At 42.7% G+C, this 22,790-nt stretch overlaps 1 protein-coding gene across 1 annotated transcript in view; it reads left to right on the forward strand.

The window, feature by feature from the left end:
- The window catches only part of LOC136846481 (tRNA (uracil-5-)-methyltransferase homolog B-like), an 80,225-nt gene that overhangs the window by 14,925 nt on the left and 42,510 nt on the right, over nt 1–22,790 (forward strand). Inside the window, exon 5 of the mRNA XM_067117292.1 lies at nt 7,632–7,802. Within this exon, the coding sequence (XP_066973393.1) occupies nt 7,632–7,802 (171 nt within the window). The remainder of the gene's footprint in view (nt 1–7,631; nt 7,803–22,790) is intronic.

Raw genomic sequence — 22,790 nt, forward strand, 5'->3', positions numbered from 1 at the left:
TCATAACACAAACTTGACCTTGCTCCTGTGACTTTCACAATTTTTTTTTTTTTTTTTTGTATTTTTCAAGAGAATATCATGATAACCTTTATAAGTATCCAGTTTCCTTATTGCTGTACAGTAGTAACTTTTTGAGAAGGGGTTTAATTTTAAGCAACGTTAGTGTCAATTTATGAGAGCAGCGACCCCTCACCCCCACCCACCCTAGAGTTTCAAAAAATGTTGTAGGCTTTATTACAGAAAATATTGTAGGTTTTCAGCAGAAATATCAGTGAGCTTTTAGGAGATCCCAGATATTCCTGTCATTTGTAATACTAATGTTGTTGTTAATTGTAATTATTGCAATACACTCCCTGAACACCTGAATTATCCCTGGTCACCTACCAGCCCGAACTACATCCCCATAGCTTTTACCCACTAAGTTGGTAATAAACTGTCAGCGTTACCAATGCTTACAGGAAAATCTAGTCAAATGAGTTATCTGAAGTACCGTTGGCAACACTGCTGCAAGTCCCGACCGAGTGAGGCCGAGATACCCCAATTGCTTTTTGTTCGCCTTGCTGTGTGGGTGTGTCCCACATCAGGCGAACTTTTGGTCATTTAGCCCGGCCCCCATTCAAGAATTTGGACATCAGATCACGATTTGGACGTTTTCCACGCATTTTCTCCTGGATGGATACTTTATTGATAGGATTTGGAACTTCTCTCCCAATTTTGACTTTGGACTCGTTTGGATAAGTCAAACAAGAAGACATCGCCGTCTGCTAGCGCCGATGCTTCCACTTTTTTTTTTACATCTTCGACAACAGAGCCTTCTTCTGCTGGAGATGCTGACGCTCATCGGCCCTACACGTTCTGCAAGCATAGGATGAGTACCCTCAAACATGATCAACATTCTGTTTGTGTTTTTATGTAGGAAGACACAGTGTAGTATCAGTCAGATAGGCGGCGAATCTTGGTTGGTAGATCAGATGGAAGAATTATTCAAAAAGTTAGAGGACAAGTTACTAGCTGAGTATGTCTAGTCTATTTTTTATAACTAACTAACTAACTATGACTAAATTAACAGAAGCTAGAGATAAGGATAGTAGTAATAGTGTTGTAGATACTAATCGTTCTTTTTCAGCCCCCCTGCCTGTTCCAGAACCAGCCCTAACAGGTGCTGGGGGTCATGGAGAACTGCAAACCTCGAAGGTAGGATCTGCGGCCCCCCGGCGTGGAGCAGGCAGTGTTGGCAGCAGTTTTCCCCCTTCCCTCTAAAAGTGTAAGTTCTAAGGTGGATTTAGAATTAGGAATCACTCAGAAGGGTAGGAATTCTAATTTAGGAAGTATTCAGGAAAAGTAGTTGAACGTGGTCTTCTTTGGGTTTAGGTCTTTCATTTAGATCAATCGTCGGTTTATTTCCTGCCTCGTGCTCTGTGCAACAAAGGTTTCCAGATCCGTGGAGGGTCGTTCAGATTTGGTTTCTGATGTATCTGGTTCTGAATTTTTGTTTTTCCTTGAATACTCCTCCTTTGAAGGTTCCTTTCCTTTAGGGGTTTAAAATTTCGTTCGTCTTGCGATGGTGGTAATTCTGGCGATCGAGTTTTCCCAATATTCATGATCATGTCTTAAAGAATTTTCTGATTTGATAATGTCTATCAAGATTATCAGGGGTGGGGGGAACAGAACCAGTCTATTTTCTTTGAAATCTATGGCCTCTTCGGCCGCTACGGAAATTTCCCGTTTTTCCCCTTTTCCTTCTAAGCCTTCTTCCATTGCCCTTCTCAATCTTCTTTTCTGCCTGCTCTTTGGAGGGCTCTCGGGGTCTTTGTTGCGCATCCTGTTTTCTTGGCTTTTAACTCAGCAGAGCCAGGCTTTCTTGCTTCAACCCTGTATTTTAGAGCTCAGCGGCCCCCCTCTCTCTCTTTGGGGTTAAGGGAAGGGGTACTTTTTACGGATCCGTCGTCTTATCACCTTTTGCAAATCCGGTAGTTTCTCAGGCATTCGGTCTAGTTGCTTCTCAGGTGTTGCAGAGGCGTCAGCAACTCCTTATTTCATTCTTTGTGGGTTCCTGACTGTAATGTATCTTCCGCGATTCTTGCGGATGCTACGGCAGTCAGCGATTCGCCTGCGCCAGCATTCAGTGTATCAGCACCGATAGTTTCCTAACTGTAATGTATCCTCCGCGATTCTTGCAGATGCTACGGCATTCGGCGATTCGCCTGCACCAGTGTTCAGTGTATCAGCACCGATAGTTTTCTAACTGTAATGTATCTTCCGCGATTCTTGCGGATGCTACGGCATTCGGCGATTTGCCTGCGCCAGCGTTCAGTGTATCAGCACCGATAGTTTCCGCAGCCTTTCCATTCTCCAGGATAGTTGGTAACTACCTTCTTCTGTTACCTTCCGTTCGGTACCTCATAACTTCCCCTTCAATGCTCCTTTGAGTTTCAGTCAGGTTGGGACCTTCCCATCTTTCGGCGTTGGGCGCTCAGTGGTTCAGGCATGGCTTCTTCCTTCTTCCCCTTTCAGCTTCTTCTTTTCAACTTTCCGGCAGGTTTTCTCTGTCCCTCCGCATGTTCAGGCATCCGTGTTGGTTCGGGGTTGATTCCGGGTCTTCAGTTCCTGATTCCCATTCTCATGCGGTTTGATACATCCATTTGAGTGGTTCGGGTGTTGCTGCCTCTTCGCTCTCAGAAGTGGGCGTGGTCCGCCCAGTTGTTGCGTCATCCCTGTTGGGTGGTGGGGGGTTTGCGCAGTCTTTACTTTGGTGCCTCCAGTATGTTCGTGATTGATACGTCAGGTGTCCTTCTCACGCACCCAGGTGTAGCAAGTTCCGGGTTTTCGAGTTCGGCGTTTGCTAGGGATCGGCCTGCCTCTTTCCTGTTCAGGCTCGGTCGGACCAGTCCGACAATCCTCCGGCTTGGTCGGACCAGTCCGACAATCCTCCGGCTTGGTCGGACCAGTCCGACAATCCTCCGGCTCGGTCGAACCAGTCTGACAAGGATTGTTCATTTGAAGAAGAGGATCCGGTACCGGATATTAGTTCTCCTTCAGCCAATGAGAATGAGTATAAGCGGATGGTAGACTTCCTCACTTATCCTCAATCCAAGGTTCCGGAGGAGCCTACACTACCGAAGCAACGATGTTTGAGTCGCTATATGCGACAGAACCGGTATTTGCTCAAACAAGATGATTCTCCCTCCGGTCTGGTACTGCCTGACACCTCATCACTTCGGTGTCAATAAGGCTGGCATACCAGGTTAACATGTCACCTGACTGTACAACGTTCTTTGGCAGAAGAGGAGGGGCTTCTTTTGAAGCTTCCACCTCACTATCCGGACATTCGGAGAGGGTTCTGTTGAGGGCGCCTTTTGCGCTCTGCAACAGTCTTTTAGGGAGGAGGATATCTCCTCCATGGTCTATTTCGTGTAGCCTCGTCAGCAGTAGCGTCACAGCAAGCTATGATTAGTGTGGCTGCTCTGGGTTCAAGGGATGTGGCCAGTATAACGAACTTGTTGCTTCTAACTCATGTCTCCAGTGTCGGCAATTATGCATCATTGAAGGTACAAATGTGGAAGTAGAGGGTTCCTGTCTAACAGGGAACAGCCAGTACCCACTTGAAGAAGCCTCTTAGGGAGAATGTCTCTCTCTCTCTCTCTCTCTCTCTCTCTCTCTCTCTCTCTCTCTCTCTCTCATTCCAGGATTTCAGTTGTGCTTCTGTGTCTGCATATGCCCCTACCCATGTTATACCGACACACACACACACACACGTGTTTCATTTCAATTGTGCTTCTGTGTCTTGTGTCTCCGCATGCTTTCTCTTCAGGTATGTCTCAGGAATCGCTGGGACTTCCACATCGAGAATGCAGGTATAATCTGGAACGATTCTCGCTTGTCGGATCGTCTGTGATTGTCAGAAGAAGCGCATCTGACATCCAGAAGGTCTATAGTCTCCCCTCTTCCCGACGGTCATCTGTACTCAGATGCCTCATATCAAGGTTGGGGAGCAACCTTGGAGGAACCCAGGCTTCGGGCCTCTGGAGGGATCGGGAACGAGAGGAGTCATAACCTTCGGGAACCTCAGGGCTGTAAAGGAAGCCCTCAGGTGTTTCTCAGTCCTTGTGTGCAACACAGTAGTGGGTCTGCTTTGCGACATCGTAACTGCCGTGTCGTATCTGAGAACTCGGGGGGGAACAAGATCATTAGAACTTACAGGTGTATACTTTCCGCCATTCGGTCTCATTCATCAGGTAATCAGGAATTGCGGTAGTGTCAAGACATCTATGACTCTAGCTCCTTGCTGGCTCTAACGCCCGCTGTTCCGGAATTCCTAATGCTCCTTACGGAAGTTCCGATGTTCCTCCTCATGCGGAAGATCTTTTAGTCAAACGCATTTTCACCATTATCATCCAAACTCTTGCGTGATGAACCTAGTTGCAGGCGACTGCCGAGCAAACAGCTAGACAGTCCAGACACTCTAAAGCTATGTCTAGACAGAGTTTCTTTCAACTTGAGAAGTCAGCCCGTAAGCTTTACCAGGTCAACTTGACATGGGGAAGTCTGTGTCGTAAGGAAGGTCATTCCATCTTTAGGCCTGCCATAACCGAAATAGCTGGTTTTCTTTTATTCCTTTGGAAAGTCAAGATTCTTCCATTTTCGGCTATTGCTGGCTACCGCTCAGCACTTCGCAGTACATTTTTCTATCTTCCCGAAAATTTCTAATAGTAAGATCTTTGACTTGTTACGTTCCCTCGGGCTCTTTCGTGAGATTTGTCGGAAGTTCTAATGTTAAGATAATTGGTTAGATGTTTTATTTCTTTCTTTCAGCTTTAGCTGCAGATAAAAAAAAAAAAAATGAGCGAGCTTCGGGAAGTTTCGTAGGTGGGAAATGATAAGCATTTCTCTTCTTCCGGAAGTCATGGCCGAGGCTAAAACTCTGCTTCGTTCGTTTAAGGTTCTTTATCTGCAAGTGTTCGGTTCCGGCATCAGCTGGGATGTCTTTATGTCCGATGCGAATATTTATCAAAGGTTGATAAACTCCGTCCGCTTCCGTGTACAATTCTTGTCTCACCGCGGAATCCTTCCTGTCCGCTGTCAAGGATGCGATTAGTTACTTTCGGAGAAGGGTTCCTGATTCCTGGTTCATAAGCGCTCACTACATGAACACAGTTTCGGGCACACTTCACGATTCGCGTGTGGTGCGAGGTTTATGCCCTTGAACGCAGTTTAATTTGATGTGACATTATATTTAGTATTTAACAGTTTTTTTTTTTTCATTACCACACAGTATTTGGAGTATGTCCACTTCATCTTCCTTTCTAAGGAATGGTTCAGAGCTTTCTATTCTGGAGGTAGTTTACTTGCGAGTCCGTCTTTGTTTTTTTCCTTTACTTATGAGACGTTCAATTCGCCCCACCGCATATAGTGGCGAATTCTCCTATCTAGGGTGCGTTCAATTAGCTGAGGTGGTATTCTCTTAGTGCGAAGAGACTCGGAAGGTTATTCACTTAGTCCACGTTTAACGGCAAAGTCTATTATCTAGGGTGCGCTCATTTAGCTAAGGTAGTACTCACATAGTGCGGTGATTATTAGGTTGATTAGATAGAGAAATTCCTTCTAGCCTTTAGAATCTTAAGCAATAGTGATAGTATAATCACATGAACTTAAGTTTAGTACATCTTAAGTATCCTAGTCTTTTATAGTTTCCCTACGAGAGTCCAAAGAGGTGCTCTCGTAGGCTAGCCTAGGTTGTTTCGTCAGCGATGGGATACTTCTGCGCTCATCGGCCTTTGCCGCAACCTGCAGGGTGGAGGGTCATCGGCTCGGCACACTGCCTCATTCCCTCCTTAATGGGTAGGCTCTGAATAGTCACTTGGGAGATGCATCATTCTCCTTTTTACATGAAAGTTATTCTCTTAGTCCGTGTGTAGCCGCTAACCTTTCTATCGTGGGTACGTTCACTTAGCTAAGGGGGTACTCTCTTAATGCGGAGGTTCTTAGAGGCGGCCACTTGGAAGTCGGTTTTCACGACTTTCTACCTAAAAGACGTTCAGTTTTCTTCGAAGAAGAATTTCTCGCTTGGTCCCTTTGCGACGACCAACTCGATCTTATAATTACGTAGTAATGTTAAGGGTGGGGGGAACTCTAGGTAATGAACGTAGTCTGAGGAAATTTGGAATTTTGGATTCTCTGTTAGTCGGGGTTCATAGTGAGAATAGGGGTTCATAGTGAGAATATTAAGTTTGACGTTAGTGCTGTGAAGATAGGCAGATCCAGTGGACAGGTTTGGTTTTTCAACCTCTTCTGCGCAGACATCGGCGGCAACGGATGGCGAAGAACTCGAAGACCTGCACACTCAACTTCTCCTCCAGACATGAGAGGCTACAATAGCCACATGGGAGGTTCTTTGTACTCCTCCATACATGAGAGTGCTTTGATTAGCCACATGGGAGGTTCATCGTACCCCTCCATACATGAGAGTGCTTTGATTAGCCACGTGGGAGGTTCGTCGTTCTCCACTAATCATGGGAGGCTGTGATTAGCCACATGGTAGGTTGGTTTTTATTTTTTTGCTACTCTCTATCCATGAGGAGGTTTGAATACCACATGAGAGGTAGCTCGACTCAGACAGTACCTAGACATGAGACTGACGTCAGGGGTACTCTCTCTACAGACATTCTCACCTGCCGAGTGGGATAACCAGGTGAGGATACATTCATTTTATACAGAGTAGGCGAATAATGAGTTACCTGCTTTTCCTGTTGGCAGGTCGGGCTGAATTAGATTGATCCCACCTCCACTAAATTTTGTTAATCGGGCTAATTCAGGTGTTCAGGGAGTGTATTGCAATATGAAGTTTTCATAATAAAACTAATATTGTAATACTTACCTGAACACCTGAATGATTCCCACCCTCCTCCCCACTTCAATTTGAATAGTGGATAACGCAATTGGGGTATCTTGGCCTCACTCGGCCGGGACTTGCAGCAGTGTTGCCAACGGTACTTCAGGTAACTCATTTGACTAGATTTTCCTGTAAGCGTTGGTAACGCTGACAGTTTAATACCCACTTAGTGGGTAAAAGCTATGGGGATGTAGTTCGGGCTGGTAGGTGACCAGGGCTAATTCAGATGTTCGGGTAAGTATTACAATATTAGTTTTATTATGAAAACTTCATATTAGGGAAAATGAGTAGGAATTTGTTTGCCATTATCAAGCTGAAATTTTTTTTTTTTAAGGACACCTGAGACATTTTTACTTCATGGTTGGGGTACTTCAAGAATGGGGTCAGTTGAGACAATGATGTTCATGTGAATTACCACCTGTCACAGACCACTACTTACTAACTCCAGGGTGCTCATTTTATCCTTGTCTCTGTTGGGTAGGCAGAGTCCAAAAGTCTACATGTGGCCTCTCATCCCCTTCAGCACCTTACCATGCCTTAGGGCAAGGCCCCTTGTTGGTACAAAGCCAGCATACTTTAAACTAACCAGCTAGTCATCTGACTAAGTGCAGACCTGTGTAAGAGAAAGTAATCTATTCGTGTGAGATGTGTGCATAAATGTTATCCTCTTTAAAGGGGGCTGATGTACTGTATAATTCAAGAAAAATCATTACATGTTAATTTTTATTTTCTTTTCACAAAGCCTGACGTTATTGCTTATCGCAACAAGGATGAGTTTGGTGTCCATATAGGAGTTGATGGCAATCCTAAAACTGTTGGTTTCTATGTTGGAAAGCCAGTAGATCCCTTGATGACGTGTGTACCTTCAACTTATCTGATCAATATGAAGGAATCCCATAAAGACATTAGTAAGGTAAGAGTATACAATACTTAATATGAAACCTGTTTGTTCCTTCACAAATACAAAACTTTGTTCTTTACATTAGGATTCAGATTGCAGAGATGAGCTGGAATGGCTGTTTAAAACTTACTGACAAGATAGTTAACTACCACCGGGTAGGGGGTAATCGTCGCGGCAGCTTAGGTGGGCTGTTCGTCCGAAGTGATGAGGGTGGTTCCCACCCGTTGGTGTGCACTTCACTTTGCTTTTGGCTGCCCTCAGATGCAGACGTCTTCCTTTGGCCCTCTGCTTTGATTTTTCACTGGTTTGCTTACTTTTATGCAATTATTCACACTTCAGTATTGCTATTTTTCCAGTCTTGATATATTTGTTGTGCTTGAATCTAAAATTATAGATCCAACCCACAAGTAACATAAGCCTTCCTCTTCAACACCAAGGAATCCTGCGGCTGGTAGGTGCTGTCTTGGTAAGACAGACCTAGCAAGAGGTTTTTGTCTTGTATGGAAGTTGACCCGCATTCTTTGTGCACATTTTGCAGTAAACATCTTTGCAACCATGATAGCCCATGTTCTCAGTGCTGGGAGTGGCCATCAGAGCAATGGGTTAAGTTTGTGGCTAAGCTGAAGAAGGCTAGGAAGGCTTCCCTGATATCATTTGGGGGGAACACTCCACTAGTGACACCTAAGGAGGTCTTTGGCACCATTCTTCCACCCACCAAACTTCCACCCATTGTTTTGACTCCTAAAGGAGTGTATCCCCCTCACCAACTCCAACTAAACGTTCAGTGGAGAGCCAGCAAGAGGGAGAGGACAATCACTCTGGCATCTTGTTAGAGGCTTTGTTCACTCAGAGAGAGAGTTATCTGCTGGTAGACAATCTCAGGGCAGAAGGAAAGTTCTCTTACTAACATGAATGTTTTTCCAGGTGCGGAGGAGACAAGAGCTCTGAGGAGTTATGGTCTTCCTTAGGTCTCTCAGGAGAGCCTGGTGTTTATAATTTGCTTAGTCACCTCTCAGCCCGTAAGGTGGCTTCTGTGACTGTGTCTATAGTGACCATGATGACTTTGATGGTCACTCTCTCTCCTGGCTCTCATACTGTCCATATGTATACCATGTCCCCTCTTGCACCCATGGTGATGTGTCATGAGAAGCTAGGGGTGGTAATCCTTTGTTCCTTGTCTTTGGCATTGACCTCGGCTGCCATGAGGAAGAAGTCAGAAACACAAGAAGTTGTTATCATTATCTGCTTTGTCTTTGTTTTCGTCGGGTTCTTCCTTCTCCTCCCCTTTGACTTTGACCACTAGTAAGAGGAAGAAGAAGAAGAAGGCTACTGTGTCTCCCTGCAACCTCTACTCCTGGGTCCCCTAGACCTAGGGGCACTGCTAAGGGGTACTTCCCGTCTGTAGAGGTTTTGACCTTTTGGAAGGATGTGGCACAGTCGACAGACAGCCCCCACTCACATTTGTGTGAGCAGGACCGCTCTCCTTGACCCATGAGGACATCATTACTGTGGGTTGTAGACAACCCATGGCCCCACTGTCTTTGGAAAACCTTGGTCCTCTCTCGGTCGAGCGGGGATACCAGGGACCATTCACGTGTCTTTCCACCTCTTTGGGTGTTACTGAGAGGATGGGGTTGAACAAAGTAAGTATACCTTAGTTTAACCAGACCACTGAGCTGATTAACAGCTCTCCTAGTGCTGGCCTGAAGGATTAGATTTATTTTACTTAGCTAAGAACCAATTGGTTGCCTAGCAACGTGGCCTACAGCTTATTGTGGAATCCAAACCACATTATGATGAGAAATGAATTTCTGTCACAAGAAATAAATTCCTCTAATTCTTCACTGGCCAGTCGGAGAATCGAATGTTGGGCCAGCAGCGTGCTAGCTGAGAACTATACCCACCCCTCCAATGAGGAACTTTGGGGTTGAACAGGTTCACTACTGTGACAAAGACTATTTGCACTCCTGGTCCAGTCTTTCCATGAAGGTTTATGAGCCTGGTAAGGTAATTGGACCGAACAGATTGTACACCTGATTGGTGGAATGGTCCCCAGGGGGCTCTGAGGAGTTTTCCTCCCCTGCAGAGGGAATAACTCAGGAGATCTGGGATCTGGAAGGGCCCGAGGGTCCTTTACCCCAAGACTCAGATACTCCCGAGTTGCAGATGCAGTTTCGGCAGGTCACTCAGCTGGTTAGGCAGCATAATGACCTAGAGGAAGTGATCGTGGCTGTGATCACAGACAGATTCTCAGCCATCAAGGCCAAATGCGGTCCTCAAAATGGTCCTTGGCTCTTAATCGGCTTGCCATGGTTTAAGTTTGCCATTGGCTTTTGGACCAGGAGAATTCCCTTGTCTCTGGGCAAGAGAATTCACTTAAGTCTAGTCAGTCTGGTAAGGTACTTCGTCCACCTCCAACTCAACCGAGAAAATATCTTCCTGATGCTGGTGCAATACTGACCAAACAGGCTGACCCTGACCTGACTTTTTTAGTGCCTGATGCCTCCCTAGATCATCTTTGTACTGAAAGTCTCTCTCTCTCTCTCTCTCTCTCTCTCTCTCTCTCTCTCTCTCTCTCTCTCTCTCTCTCTCTCTCTCTCTCTCTCAGACAAAGGCAATATTGTTGTAGTCGACAGCTATGGATGTCCCCCAGGCAATCTCCTAGCTGGACCTCTGATCCTTCACAATTTTTCATGTCCTCGTTATTGAGTGGTTGTACTTCTGGTGAGGACAAGTTTTCAGGAGCTGTGGCTTTCACCAACCTTACCCACCAGATGGCAAACCTGTGGTCTAACCTGGTCCTGAAGAGGAGGGTGTAGTTCTATCACAACTGTCCAGGAGAACTGAACTTATGTCACTGCAGCCAAACCTTTGGCTTTGGCTGTACTTTGTTCTTTGAGTCAGGGAAAATCCCTGGCTGCTTTTGTACCCCATAGAGTTCCCCAGTTATCTTATGCCCCTTTAGGGAAGTGTATGCAGTTGTGCTCCTCAAGAGCCCCCACCCATTCCAGAAAGGTAGGCAAGGGCAAGAAGAAGGAAGGAGGATGCTAAGGGTAGTGTTCCTTCCCACCAACTGCAGCGACATGGAGCAGAGACTTGGGTATTGAATGTCTTACAGGAAGATATCTACTTCCCTCTGAGTCTCTGCTGCCTCTTTTTTGCAACCCAGTCCATTTCTGCACTTTCATTCCTGGTTCGCAGAAGGACCTTGGCCTCAAGGTGAATGCGATGTTGAGGAAAGGCCCAGCAGAAGTCATTCAGGGTTGGCCTCCAGGGTTCTGCAGCTGCCTGTTTCTCGTAGAGAAGGCAACAAGCGGCTGGAGACTGGGGATAGACCACTCTTCGTTGAATCTGTTCGTGCACCAGACCTGGTTCAAGATGGAAACGGTTTGCTCTGTATTAGATTCCATCGGAGAGGGTGACTTCATCCTTCAGGTAGACTTGAAGATCATTATTTTCAAATACCCATTCACAGGTCCCCTTGAAAGTACTTCTGCTTTACCCTAGGAGGAGTGGTGTTTCAGTTCAGAGCACTTTGTTTTGCCCGCTCCTCAAAGCGTTCATGTGAGTGTCCATGCTGGTGTTGGCTTGGGCTCATTTGCATGATATGTCTTGAGGTATCTCAGTGATTTGCTGGTCCTGACAAACTCCTTTTTTCAGTTGCTGCAGGACAAGGACTGTCTCCTCGAGGTTTTGTTGCGATATTGGAATCATGATAAACTAGGAAAAGTCAGATCTCATTTCCAAGCAGAAGATAAAGTACCTGGGCATGCTGATAGACATGGCAGTAGTGAGAGTTTTCCCTTCAGACTTTCACATCAGCAAGTTCAGGGAGGTTTTCCAAAAGTTCTGTCATGTCAGGAACAACCTGTTCAGCAGTGGCAACGCATTCTAGGTCACCTGTCGTCCTTGGAAAATCTGGTGCCTCATGGGCAGCTACACCTCCATTCCCTTCATTGGAGGCTCAAAGGGTTTTGGTCTTCTGTGACAGACCCTCCCTTCTATCCAGTTCCTTTCTCATAGGAGGTAAGAGAGGATCTAGCCTGGTGGTTGGACAACAGGAACCTCACGGTGGGAGTACCACTTGGCACTCCCCCTCTGGAAATTCTTCTGCTTTTGTTCACATCCAACAGGTGGGGTGCACACCTGGAGGAGTTGTTGATGCCAGGTGTGTGGAACCAGAGTGATTGGCAATTCCACATCAATGTCATGTAATTGAAAGCAGCATTTCTAGCATTGCAAGAGTTCTAGGACCAAGTGATGGGGCACTCTGTGGCGTTGATGAGTGAAAACACTATGTTAGTGGTATACTTCAGTAAGTAGGGAGGGCTAGTCTCCTTTCCGCTGCACCAGTTGACAATGCAGGTACATGAGTGGACTGTGAACCATTCGGTAGAGCGATTGGGTAGGTGCATTCCAAGTTCTTGGAACATAGGGGCAGACAAGCTTAGCCACCAGACATAGGTGATAGGTGGTCTCCACACCTGTGTAGTGGAGAAGCTGTTCAAGGTTTGGGGGACTCTGAGCATAGACCTGTTTACCACTCAGCTCAACAGGAAGTTGCCAGTGTTCTGCTTGATAGTCCCCAACCTGTGGGCAACCATGGAAGATGCATTCCAACGTCCATGGGACAGCTTCAGCAAGTACACTTTTCCACCTTTTTTCCCGATTCAGAAGGTGAACAACAGTGTTGAGCACTCAGAATTTCAGACTTACTCTGGTGGTATCAAAATGGCCACATGCTGAGTAGTATCCAGACCTGCTGGCTCTGCTGTCCAAGTTCCTGAGAGAGATTCCTCCATGGCACAACTTGTTATGCCAGCCACATGTAGAGAGATATCACCAGGCCATGGAAGCACTGACACTTCACATCTGATGGAGACTATCCAGTGTCTCCTTTGATAGAGGTTTTTCTCAGCAGACAGCGAAGGAGATGTCTGGATACTTGCATAAATCCTAAGCAGCTGTGTACCAGGGAAAAAGGGTCTTTTGTGATTGGTGTTGTAGAGGGAGGGGGGGGTATCTCACTGATAAGAGCCACCCTTCAGTAGGTAGCGGACTCCCTCATTTTATTTTGCTGAGAGAAGCTTCTCACTCCCCCAGCCATTAAAGGGCTACAGGTCTGCCTTAGGCCAAGTCTTGAGACTAAAAGGAGTAGATATCTCTTCCCAGTGGAAGATCTCTATACTCCTGAAATTCTTTGAACAGTCTTGTCCTCCCAGGGAACTCAGGTCCCCTGAGTGGGATTTGACTCTTGTTCTTAGGAGCCTTGCTTGTCACCCATACAAGTCTAAAAGAGTCATCAGACAGGGATCTGATTTTGGAGACTGTTCTTCTTCTTGCCCTGGCATCTGTAAAGAGAGTAGGTGAGCTTCATGGCTTAACTTTTGATGTGCAGCACTCAAGGGGATGGGATCAGTGTCACTTGAATTTGTCCTGGGTTTTGTGGTGAAGACTCAGAACCCGTCAGTCCTTGATACCAGGTTTGAGTTCTTTTTGACCCCCTCCCTAGAGGACTTTGCAGATAGTGATCTGGAAAAGAAGCTACTATGTCCTGCTAGGGTGCTGCTGTACTACCTAAGAACTGACATCTCAGGCCTGAATCTCTATGGCTTTGGCATGGCCAAGAAAGAGGTGTCCAGGAACACAATTTGGCTCTGTGAGATGATTAAGTGGGCATATGACTTGTCCATCGAGAAGAGCCAGTGTACAGTCCAGGCAAGAGCTCATGAGGCTTGGGGCATCTCTCTGTCCTTAGCAGTCCAGAAAAACATGTGGGTTCAACCAGTGTTTTGTGTGGCAGTGTGGTTGCAACAGACCACCTTCACCTCTTTTTACTTGTCAGAGGTTGCCCACAAGTCCTTGGATATGTTTTCATTAGGTTCTGTGGTGGCTGCTCAAGTTGTGTATCTATCTCAGCTTCAGACCAACAGATGGCCAGAGCTTCCCCCAACCTTTCAGTAGTTAAACTACCTTGTCAGTAAGTTTTAGCAACCATTCCATCTAATGTTCGTAAGCTAAATCCTAATATAAAGAACTTCAAGTTTGTATGTTGGGAAAAATACAAATTACTTTTAAAATTTGCTTTATTTTTATATTTTTGTCTTATATTAGGTGTAATCCTTCCATGAAATGAATAGGACAGTGTTTGTTACTGTACATAATTTCATTGCTTGTACAATCAAAGCAAATGTAACAGCTTGTTTGGTAGTTGTTTAATAGCAATTTATATATTTATCTTTCTATTTTTTATTAAACATTAAAAATTAGATTTTATAAATTACAGACCAGTTACTTTACAATAGCTTAGAAGTGCATCTGCACAAACTTTTAGAGATGCAACAGAAGGAAAAAGTTCCTCCAATTCCATCAGGCAGTCTATGCCTCAAACCCCAGAGTCCCTCTAGTGGCATACTTAGCCAGGGGTAGACTCATTCACAATTTGTGTTGCCTGGAGCATTTGTGGAGACTGTAATGCAAAGCACAGTGAGTGGCTAAATTCACATTCCACAGATCAGCATAGCCGGTCTGCTCTTGAGTTTTGTTGATTGATCGATTGATTTATAGATTTTAGGCATACATGCCAAGCACTGGGGCAACTAATGCCATTCAGCACTGAAACAGAAATTGACAGTACAAGTTTGAAAGGTGTAACAGGAGGAAAACCTTGCAGTTGCTCTATGAATCAATTGTTAGGAGAGGGTGGACAGTAAGATGGAAGAAAGAGAATATGAATAGAGGTACAGTAAAAGGAATGAAAGCAGTTGCAGCTAGGGGCCAAAGGGACACTGCAAAGACCCTTAAGTAATGTCTACAATGCACCGCATGAGGTGCACTGACGGCACCACCCCCCTATGGGGCCTTGAGTTCTGTGTATCCTCCAATTTTGTCCAGCTAATTGAGGAACTGATGCACATTTCTGGTTATAGATTAGACTTCATATTCACAGATGTCCCAGCTATTGTAAAGTTCAAGGTCTGTGAATATACAGTACAGTAGAGGCACGTCTGATCATTGCGCCATTGAGATGGACTTACAGTATCTGTCAATCAGTGTATCCCTAATGCCACCATTCGAAAATGGTCTGGCTAAAATCCAGAGCCAATTGGGACCGCTTTGTTGAAGCTTGTCAGGCACTTAATATTTCAGATGCTATATTAGATCCTTATCCCAACAAGTTAAATGAAATGCTGATGGCTATTTTAATAAGATATATCCCTAGAAAGGTCATCAAATATAGGACAAATGACCAGCCATGGTTTGATGATACAGTACAGGCAGTCCCCAGTTATCAGCAGGGATTCCGTTCTGAGGGTTGATGATAACTGAAAATTGCCGATAACCAAAAATCGGTGATTTTCGGGGCTTATTGGCGCTGAAAATTGCCGATTTTTGGCTATCGGCGCCTCTGTTAGGTATGTATTAGCGCCAATACCCAATTATCGGCGCCGATAAGTGGAAATTGGCAATTTTCAATTTTCATTGCTACACAAGTGCCGTAAAACCGGATCGCCGATAACCGAGCCTGTTGATAACTGGGGACTGCCTGTAGAGCACCGAGATAATGGACCGTGGTATATCGTACTGACGGATATATTGGTGTGAAATGGAAATATCGATTTGAGTGTTTTCACTTCTGGATTGAGCACTGAACTGTTTTTTCAAATCAGGCGCTCTTAGTGGATACACCACTTGCTTACCAGCATCCCTTGCATTATTGTTACTGTTCCTTTATTAATTTACATTGCTTTCAACTCTGAAAATAATGCTAAAGCTTTTACTGTTTTGCAGTTTATATTAATAAACAGCTGTTTGCTGATGTTAGTTACTGTAACTAACACACTTTTACTAAGAGTTGCTTTACAGTTGTCTTGTTAAAAACTTGCTTATTTTCAATGTAATTCCATAAATAAAAATCAAATACATTTTTATTCATCCATTATGCAATTGAGAAGGTGTTAAGAAATTATATGTCACTAAGTTGAAGCAGCAGATATTATAGCTGTGGCCAAAGAAATGAATAATGAGCAGACTCCAAAATTATTTGCAGGCAAAAGTAATGCCTGAAACTGACAAAATCGCACATGTACTTCATTTAATTTACTGCGTTTATAAAGAAAATAGTTGCAATTTTTAAACCCAGATGTGATAATTTATGAAAGAAACATCTCTGAATTAAGTTTAATTCAGCAACTAAAGACAGTGATGATGTCGGTAAAATGCAGTCAGCTGATGATTTTAAGAAATGTAACCAAACCAGAATGCAGATGGCACATGATCGTTCTTTTCACATTTTGTAATACAATAATATGACAATAATACATACAGTACATGCAATATGATTAGATACAGTAAAACAACAGTTTTATTAAAATTATCATTACTATTTTGATACAACTATTGTTCGACTTACGCAAATCGATATTGTCACGAAGTGTTCTAAGTACCTGGTTATTACACAGTTAATCATAGAATTCAAAAATTTACCTTACTTCAGCCAGATGCCTGAACTCTCATAACAATAAAATTACGACTTGAGTATTCTAACGGCAACATGATCCCTTAAAAAGCTTACTAATCACATGAAAAATCAGACTAAGTTCATTAAAACAAGTGTGAGGTATCAACATTTAAACAAGAAATATACTAAAGTAAAAGGGTATCACTCCATCAAACAACTTTAACTGTTTCCCTGGTCTTAATTCACTTCAGCAAAACTAAAGGAACAAAACATATTTATCACTATGCCTTATGCACACAGTTAATCCTATTCAGTGGTGGTCAACAAATGAAACACTGTTTTAAACATTTTAAATATAAAAATTTATTTTTAAATTGAAAATTTATAATCAAAATTCACAATCTCACTTTTAAAGAAAAAATTTACTATTACAGTACTTGAAATCAATAAAAAATTTAATTAATTCTTGAATTAAATTACAAAGTTTAATTTATCAAGAAATTGAATTAATCAAGCAAAATTTAAACTATCAAGAATTACTCAAGATTTGAAAAGAAAATCTAAGTAAATGAAAATTAAATCAAGTATTCATTGTTAAATTATTAAGTACAGTAACTCACCTATTCAGAGATTTCCACATTATTCACGGAAAATTCACCCATTCGCGGTATTTTTCACTAAGAAATATTCACTAATTACTGTATTTTCACATCATTTTCATAACTAAATGCACTCTATGATAAAACTATTAAAATACTCAGGTATAAGCATTTTTAGAGATTTTTTTGTGTTTGAACTACAGGTTGACCATCACTAATCTGGCATCATTGGGACCTTGGATTAGCCATTTACTGGGCTAGAATACACAAAACCCAGTATAAGCACCTCATCTTAGAATTAAAATATCCCATTAGTACAAGTTGGGACAAATTCACTCCATTCGCAGTATTTTTCACGATGGGGTAAGAATTATTCACTAATTATTTGTATTTTCACATCAGGCAGAGAGACTAACTAAATGCTCCATCTCTTTATTCTCTAGTTGATAAAACTATTAAAATACTCTTCGTAAATGTGTATGGCCATAAACAAAGGAAACTGTTGTTTTGCTAATTTTAAAACTGTTTTTTTGTGTTTGAACCATATCGGTAATTTAGGCAGTTACAAATGGTTTTTAGGACTGATGGTTTAAGAAAATATACTGCAAGTTTAGCTGAAGCTGTGAAAACAATGTTCAAGATTTATAAATGATCATGCATCGGCAACATGGATTAAATAAAACTGGAGGAACGTATTTTAAACAAAACTTCTGGGCATGAAAGAATACAAATTACTACCCGATAAAAGATAAACACGTATTATGATGAAATCAAGAGAAAATAGCGAACGGAATTTTGATTTTTTTTTACACAAAACAAACATGCCCCACAATGGCCAGCCATGAGGAGTTTACTATAATTAATTTAAGATGACTATTTAAATAAATGTTAAATCACCAAAACTATATAAAATATTCATTTACAAAACTAAGAGATTGCAAATACAAGAACAAAACAAAAAAAATACATACAAAAGATTTACAATTGGAAACAATGTAAAACCAATCTCACTGAAAAAGATGGCAAAATCCCTTAATATACCTTAGTTTGTTATACCATGATAATAATAAGTAAAATTCACATTTACCTTACACAAATTTGTGAAAACTCACGGATTAGTGAAATCACCTGTATCAAATGCAGCTAAGTGGTTTTGTTTTGAGCGGATTTCACAAAGCACTTATTTGTTAGGTTTACTATAATATTTAAAATTTACTAAATAAATGTTAAAGGCTATCAGTGAAAAACTAAGAAACATGAACATACAAAATAGCGCCATCCTGGGTCAAAGTAATTTTTCATTTAATTTATTATATTTTAAAAATGCCACTTGGCATGTTTCTTGACTCGAAAAAGCTCAAGTATTTTTTAATTTATTATATTTTAAAAATGGCACTTAGCATGTTTTTCCTAGTTTTACTGTTATCAGATCTCAAAAGCTAAGATTAATATCAATGACCACACAAATATTTTAAGTTAATAACTTTTCTCTTTTGAATCAGATGACGTCATTACATTTAGGGAATGAGATACAAGAGAAAATTCTAGAAAAGGAAGATGAGGTCACATCCTGAGCAAAACGTCTTGGGCCAAAACAAACATGTTAGAACAATACGTGATCAGAGCAATGTAATCTTAAACATGACACAATTGCCATGTGCTTAGGAGCAATAACTCATTCGTATTTCTCAAAAAGGGAAATGTGTCTTTACCAGAAAATCATACGGGACAAAGCTTTTAATGAAATCTTAGCATAGAAATATACATGTAACATTGTGAAATCATTCGTCGTCTTCTCGGACAAGACAAAAATCTTACACTATTTGACTGTTATCTCTTGCTTGTCAACGCGTGAATCTAACACAAAATCAAGCACCCATCTCAACTCAAAACAAAGCGATCTCGATGACAGCTACAACATCTGATCTAATTTAAACTCTCTCTCCTGCTACTATGCTATTATCAAGAAAGATATTATTAATTCTAAATTATGTTCTTAAGTTACCTAAATCATTAATTCTTGTGAGATCTGACATTACACTACATACGATATTTCAACAATTATTATCATTACACAGAACACATGATGACTTGAACAGTAAATATATCAAAATTATGGAAAGATATACATTTTAAAGACAATTATAAAGTTAAGTTTAGGTAGTTGTCAGACATGTGCAAAATAAGCAGCATGCTCCTGGTAGCAAACAGTGAAGGAAAGGCTTGATTTAGACTAGTTCTTGGGTCCAGTGTTTCAGAGGGAGCATAAGGGGAGGAGAGCACATCATCCTGGCAGAGCTTTGGCTTGGAGTATTCCCCTCCTTTTCTGAGCAGATTCTGTGTCCTGGCCAGTATGCCAAGATACTGGATCTCAGATGACTTCTGTATTACTCCGCTGATGGAGATCAAGTCATACATTGGGATAGATGCCCCAGTATTGGGAATAAAGTGGACCTAGCAACTGATCATTCTCTCCTAAACCTGGAAGACCCAGGGGTTTGGCTTTTGTTTTTGCATGAGAGGGATTCCTTTAAAGAGGATCTGGGCTCTCCCATGCAATAACCAGACATTGAGGAGGACCCCCAGTAGGGCCCCACCCTCCTTTATCTGAAGTTCCTGGTCCTTCCGAGGTCTGAGATCCTTCATCAGAGACTCCCAAGCCTTTACCGGGCAGTGACATTGTGGCTACCTGGGTCCAGTGGTTCCTAATAAGGAAATTCCATCTGAGGCTTGTTAGAGTCTTTCAGCGAGATATTGCACGTTATCTGGGAAGCCCTGTTGAGGGTTCCTAGTATGAATTCAAAACAGTTCTGAACACTGAGTTGGAGGTTACCCCCAATATATAATTCCTGAAGTCATCCAAAAAGAGACTAGAAAGCCTTCCAAAGCAACTGTACAGTGATTAAGCCTCACAAAAAAATCTCAGGTTCTTGGAGTAAGCTAACAAAAACCCAAGGCCAAAAATAAATTAAGTCTGCTGTTTTGATGTTTTCTTAGTTTCAGTTGGTTCTAATACCATGACCAGTTCAGACTATAACCCATTGAAGCTGGGAGGATCAGTGAGACAAGTACCTGCCCTTGATACTGGTATTGATAACCCTTGTGTGATGCCTGAATGTGTATCCTTTAGCCAGGTGACAAATTTTTTAGCAACAGACGGAAAACAGTGATTGAGTTAGAAGAAGTGGAATTTTTGGGACAGAGCTGCTTTTCCCAATACAAAGTGGCTCTTGGTTCCTCCTTCACTAGGCATGTAGAAACTGCCAAAGGAGATAGTCATCCTCCCTGCTAGTGTGGCAACAAAAGTCACAGAGGCAGCCCTTTTTTCTGCTAATGTGGACAATATGGTACCTCCTTATTCCTGGTGAACCAGTATCTCCATTGGGTGTCAGAAGCTTTCTACCCCCTTCACTTCTATAATGAATCATGTGAAGGCAGTATCTGGCAATTCCACAAAGAAATGGACATCACTTGTCCTTCCTTTTGAATTGGTAAAGTTCCCACTCGATATGGCTACACGTGAGTTTGGTGCCCCCATGGGCCAGATCTCAGGCAGGACATCCATTTCTGAGTTCCATGCAAGGTTCCACCTCTTTTCTTCCCTACCTTATCTGCTATTCTGGAAATGACTCTGAGGAAGCTCTCAGAGTCTTCTCAGACTGTTTGAGCTGTGGTTTCATGGAGTAGCACCACAGGGCCTGAGAAGAATTTTATGCTGCAATTTCTGTATGACTTGCTGCCCTAGTACATTAGCTCAGTCCTTAAGGGGCTTGGACCACCTCTTTTTAATTTGAAAGATCTGTAACTTCCCTATCACCATTCCCTTCTACCCGTTCTAAGGATTTCTGATAGGGAAAGACAAGTATAGATTCAATGTCATGCACCATTTGGTTAGATATTGCACAGAGAATCTTCATGAAATGAGCAGCAATACTGTCCAGGAACTCAAAAAAGAAGGAATTCAACTGGTAGTCTGCTTAGACAATTAACTTATTGGGGGAGCCACCAAAGGAGAGTGCCTATGAGACCTGAGTCGTTGTCAACAGACCCCCATCAAAAGATTTCGTGATGAACTGGAACAAGTCCCACCTCACATCAATAAGCATTTTATGTGGCTGGGACTTTATTAGGATACCATTTTTGGTCAGTTTGTCTTCCTAGCCAGGCTCAAACCAGAATAGGGAATGCCCTGCAAAGGTTCCTTACCCAATCCAGGTTTTCCAGACATTTGTAAGGAATCCTGAACCTCATACAGCTCACATCTGGGGTAGGTCCTATCCCTAGTCTGCCACTCAAGGATAAGAACAGAATCTGGCTCTTGCATGCCCAGAAAAGGCTTTGATTGTCTCAACCCGTGCAGTCAGGTAGTTGGAAAAATATTCTGTCCATGGACATGGAAGGAAACTCTGCAAAACAAGTCAAACTGACTCCATGTTCTGTGTGGGTAGTAATACACACGGATGCCTTTGTAACAGGTGGAGGCCATTGGGAGGATCATCAGGTGGTGGGAAGATGGTCATTTGTTTTTAGGGAGGTGTTACATCAGTTTCCTGGAGCTGATGACTGTCTTCCTGTCACAGAAAATTGAAACTCCCATTTTTTCAGTCCAAGACAATACAGGAGATGACTTGCATCGAAAGGTTGGACTTCCACTCAGCTCCTCTCAATGCAATCATGACGTCGATTTTATGGATGATTTAGGCAAGAAAATGGCACTTGTCAGCAGTCTACCTCACAGAGTCGCTCAACTAAGAAGAGACTCCCTGTCAAGGTGGAAGGAAGCCTCAACCAAGTGGGTGATAGACCGACCCTCATTTCAAGTAGTTGCTAAAGTGCTTCAGGATCCAGTGTATGTCTTCAGACCTGGATATTCAAGCAGTAGCAAGAGATGCATTCCTATAAGACTGGAACAAGTGAAGGAAAGTACCTTTTTCCTCCATTGCCCAAGATTTTGAAGGTTTTGATCAAACTGCTTACTTTCAATAGAACTGCTACCCAGTGGCCCCATATTGGGTAAGGAGTTATTGGTTTCTGCTGCTCCAACAATGGGGAAAAAATCAATTCTAATGCTGTCTGCTGTTCTTTCTCAGACAGAAGGAAATTCATCTATGCATCCTCCTTTCTGAGCCATGGCCTTCACATGTGGATTTTTAAAAATCTAGTCTACTGTGAGGATTATTCACCTGACATTGCTAGATACATAGTGCAAACACTATGGACTTCATCCATCCAGCAGTACCAGTCCATATGGAAAGTGTGGTTGGATCACTTCCACACTGACAGCTGGTTGAGCCTTGGTTGAAACAGTTTTATATTGTCTAATCTACGTGTTTGAGGAAATGCACCTAGCTGCTGCTACAACTATGTCATACAAATCTTTTATCAGGTCCTTGCTTTATGGGTGTGTCATTGATTCAGATTTAGAAGTTTTTAAATTACTTCTCTGGTCCTTTGCATTGCAAAGACTGGCTCATGCAAGGGTTCCTGTTACTGTGTCTCTGAATATGGTTCTTTGACACCATTCGTCTCAATTCAGTAGTCCTAATGCAACTACATGTCAGTCACTCTAAAAGGGGTCATTTTGACCATTCTGGCATTCCAGCTTTCTTAGAAGGGGACAACGTTGACACCTAGCTGTCACTGTTGTCTCCTGGCTTGTCATTTCTGGCCAAGAATGAGGACCCTTTAAAGAAGACATCCCCTATTCTTCTTTGGAAATTTAGAATTACAGATTAGACATTATTCCTGATCTAAGCACTTCAGGTTTACCTAGATGTGGCAAATGTCCCAGGTGGTCCTTATTTTGTACACTATCACAAACAAGCCACTTTCTCTGTGTTGGCTGAGAATTGTCATAGTGTCCCAAATTAGGAAGGTTGAACCCCACCCCCTTCCTGGATTGCATGACATCCAGGGTGCATCCCTGGCTTTTGTTGAAGG

Source organism: Macrobrachium rosenbergii, chromosome 15, assembly GCF_040412425.1.
Source record: "Macrobrachium rosenbergii isolate ZJJX-2024 chromosome 15, ASM4041242v1, whole genome shotgun sequence".
NCBI lineage: Eukaryota > Metazoa > Arthropoda > Malacostraca > Decapoda > Palaemonidae > Macrobrachium > Macrobrachium rosenbergii.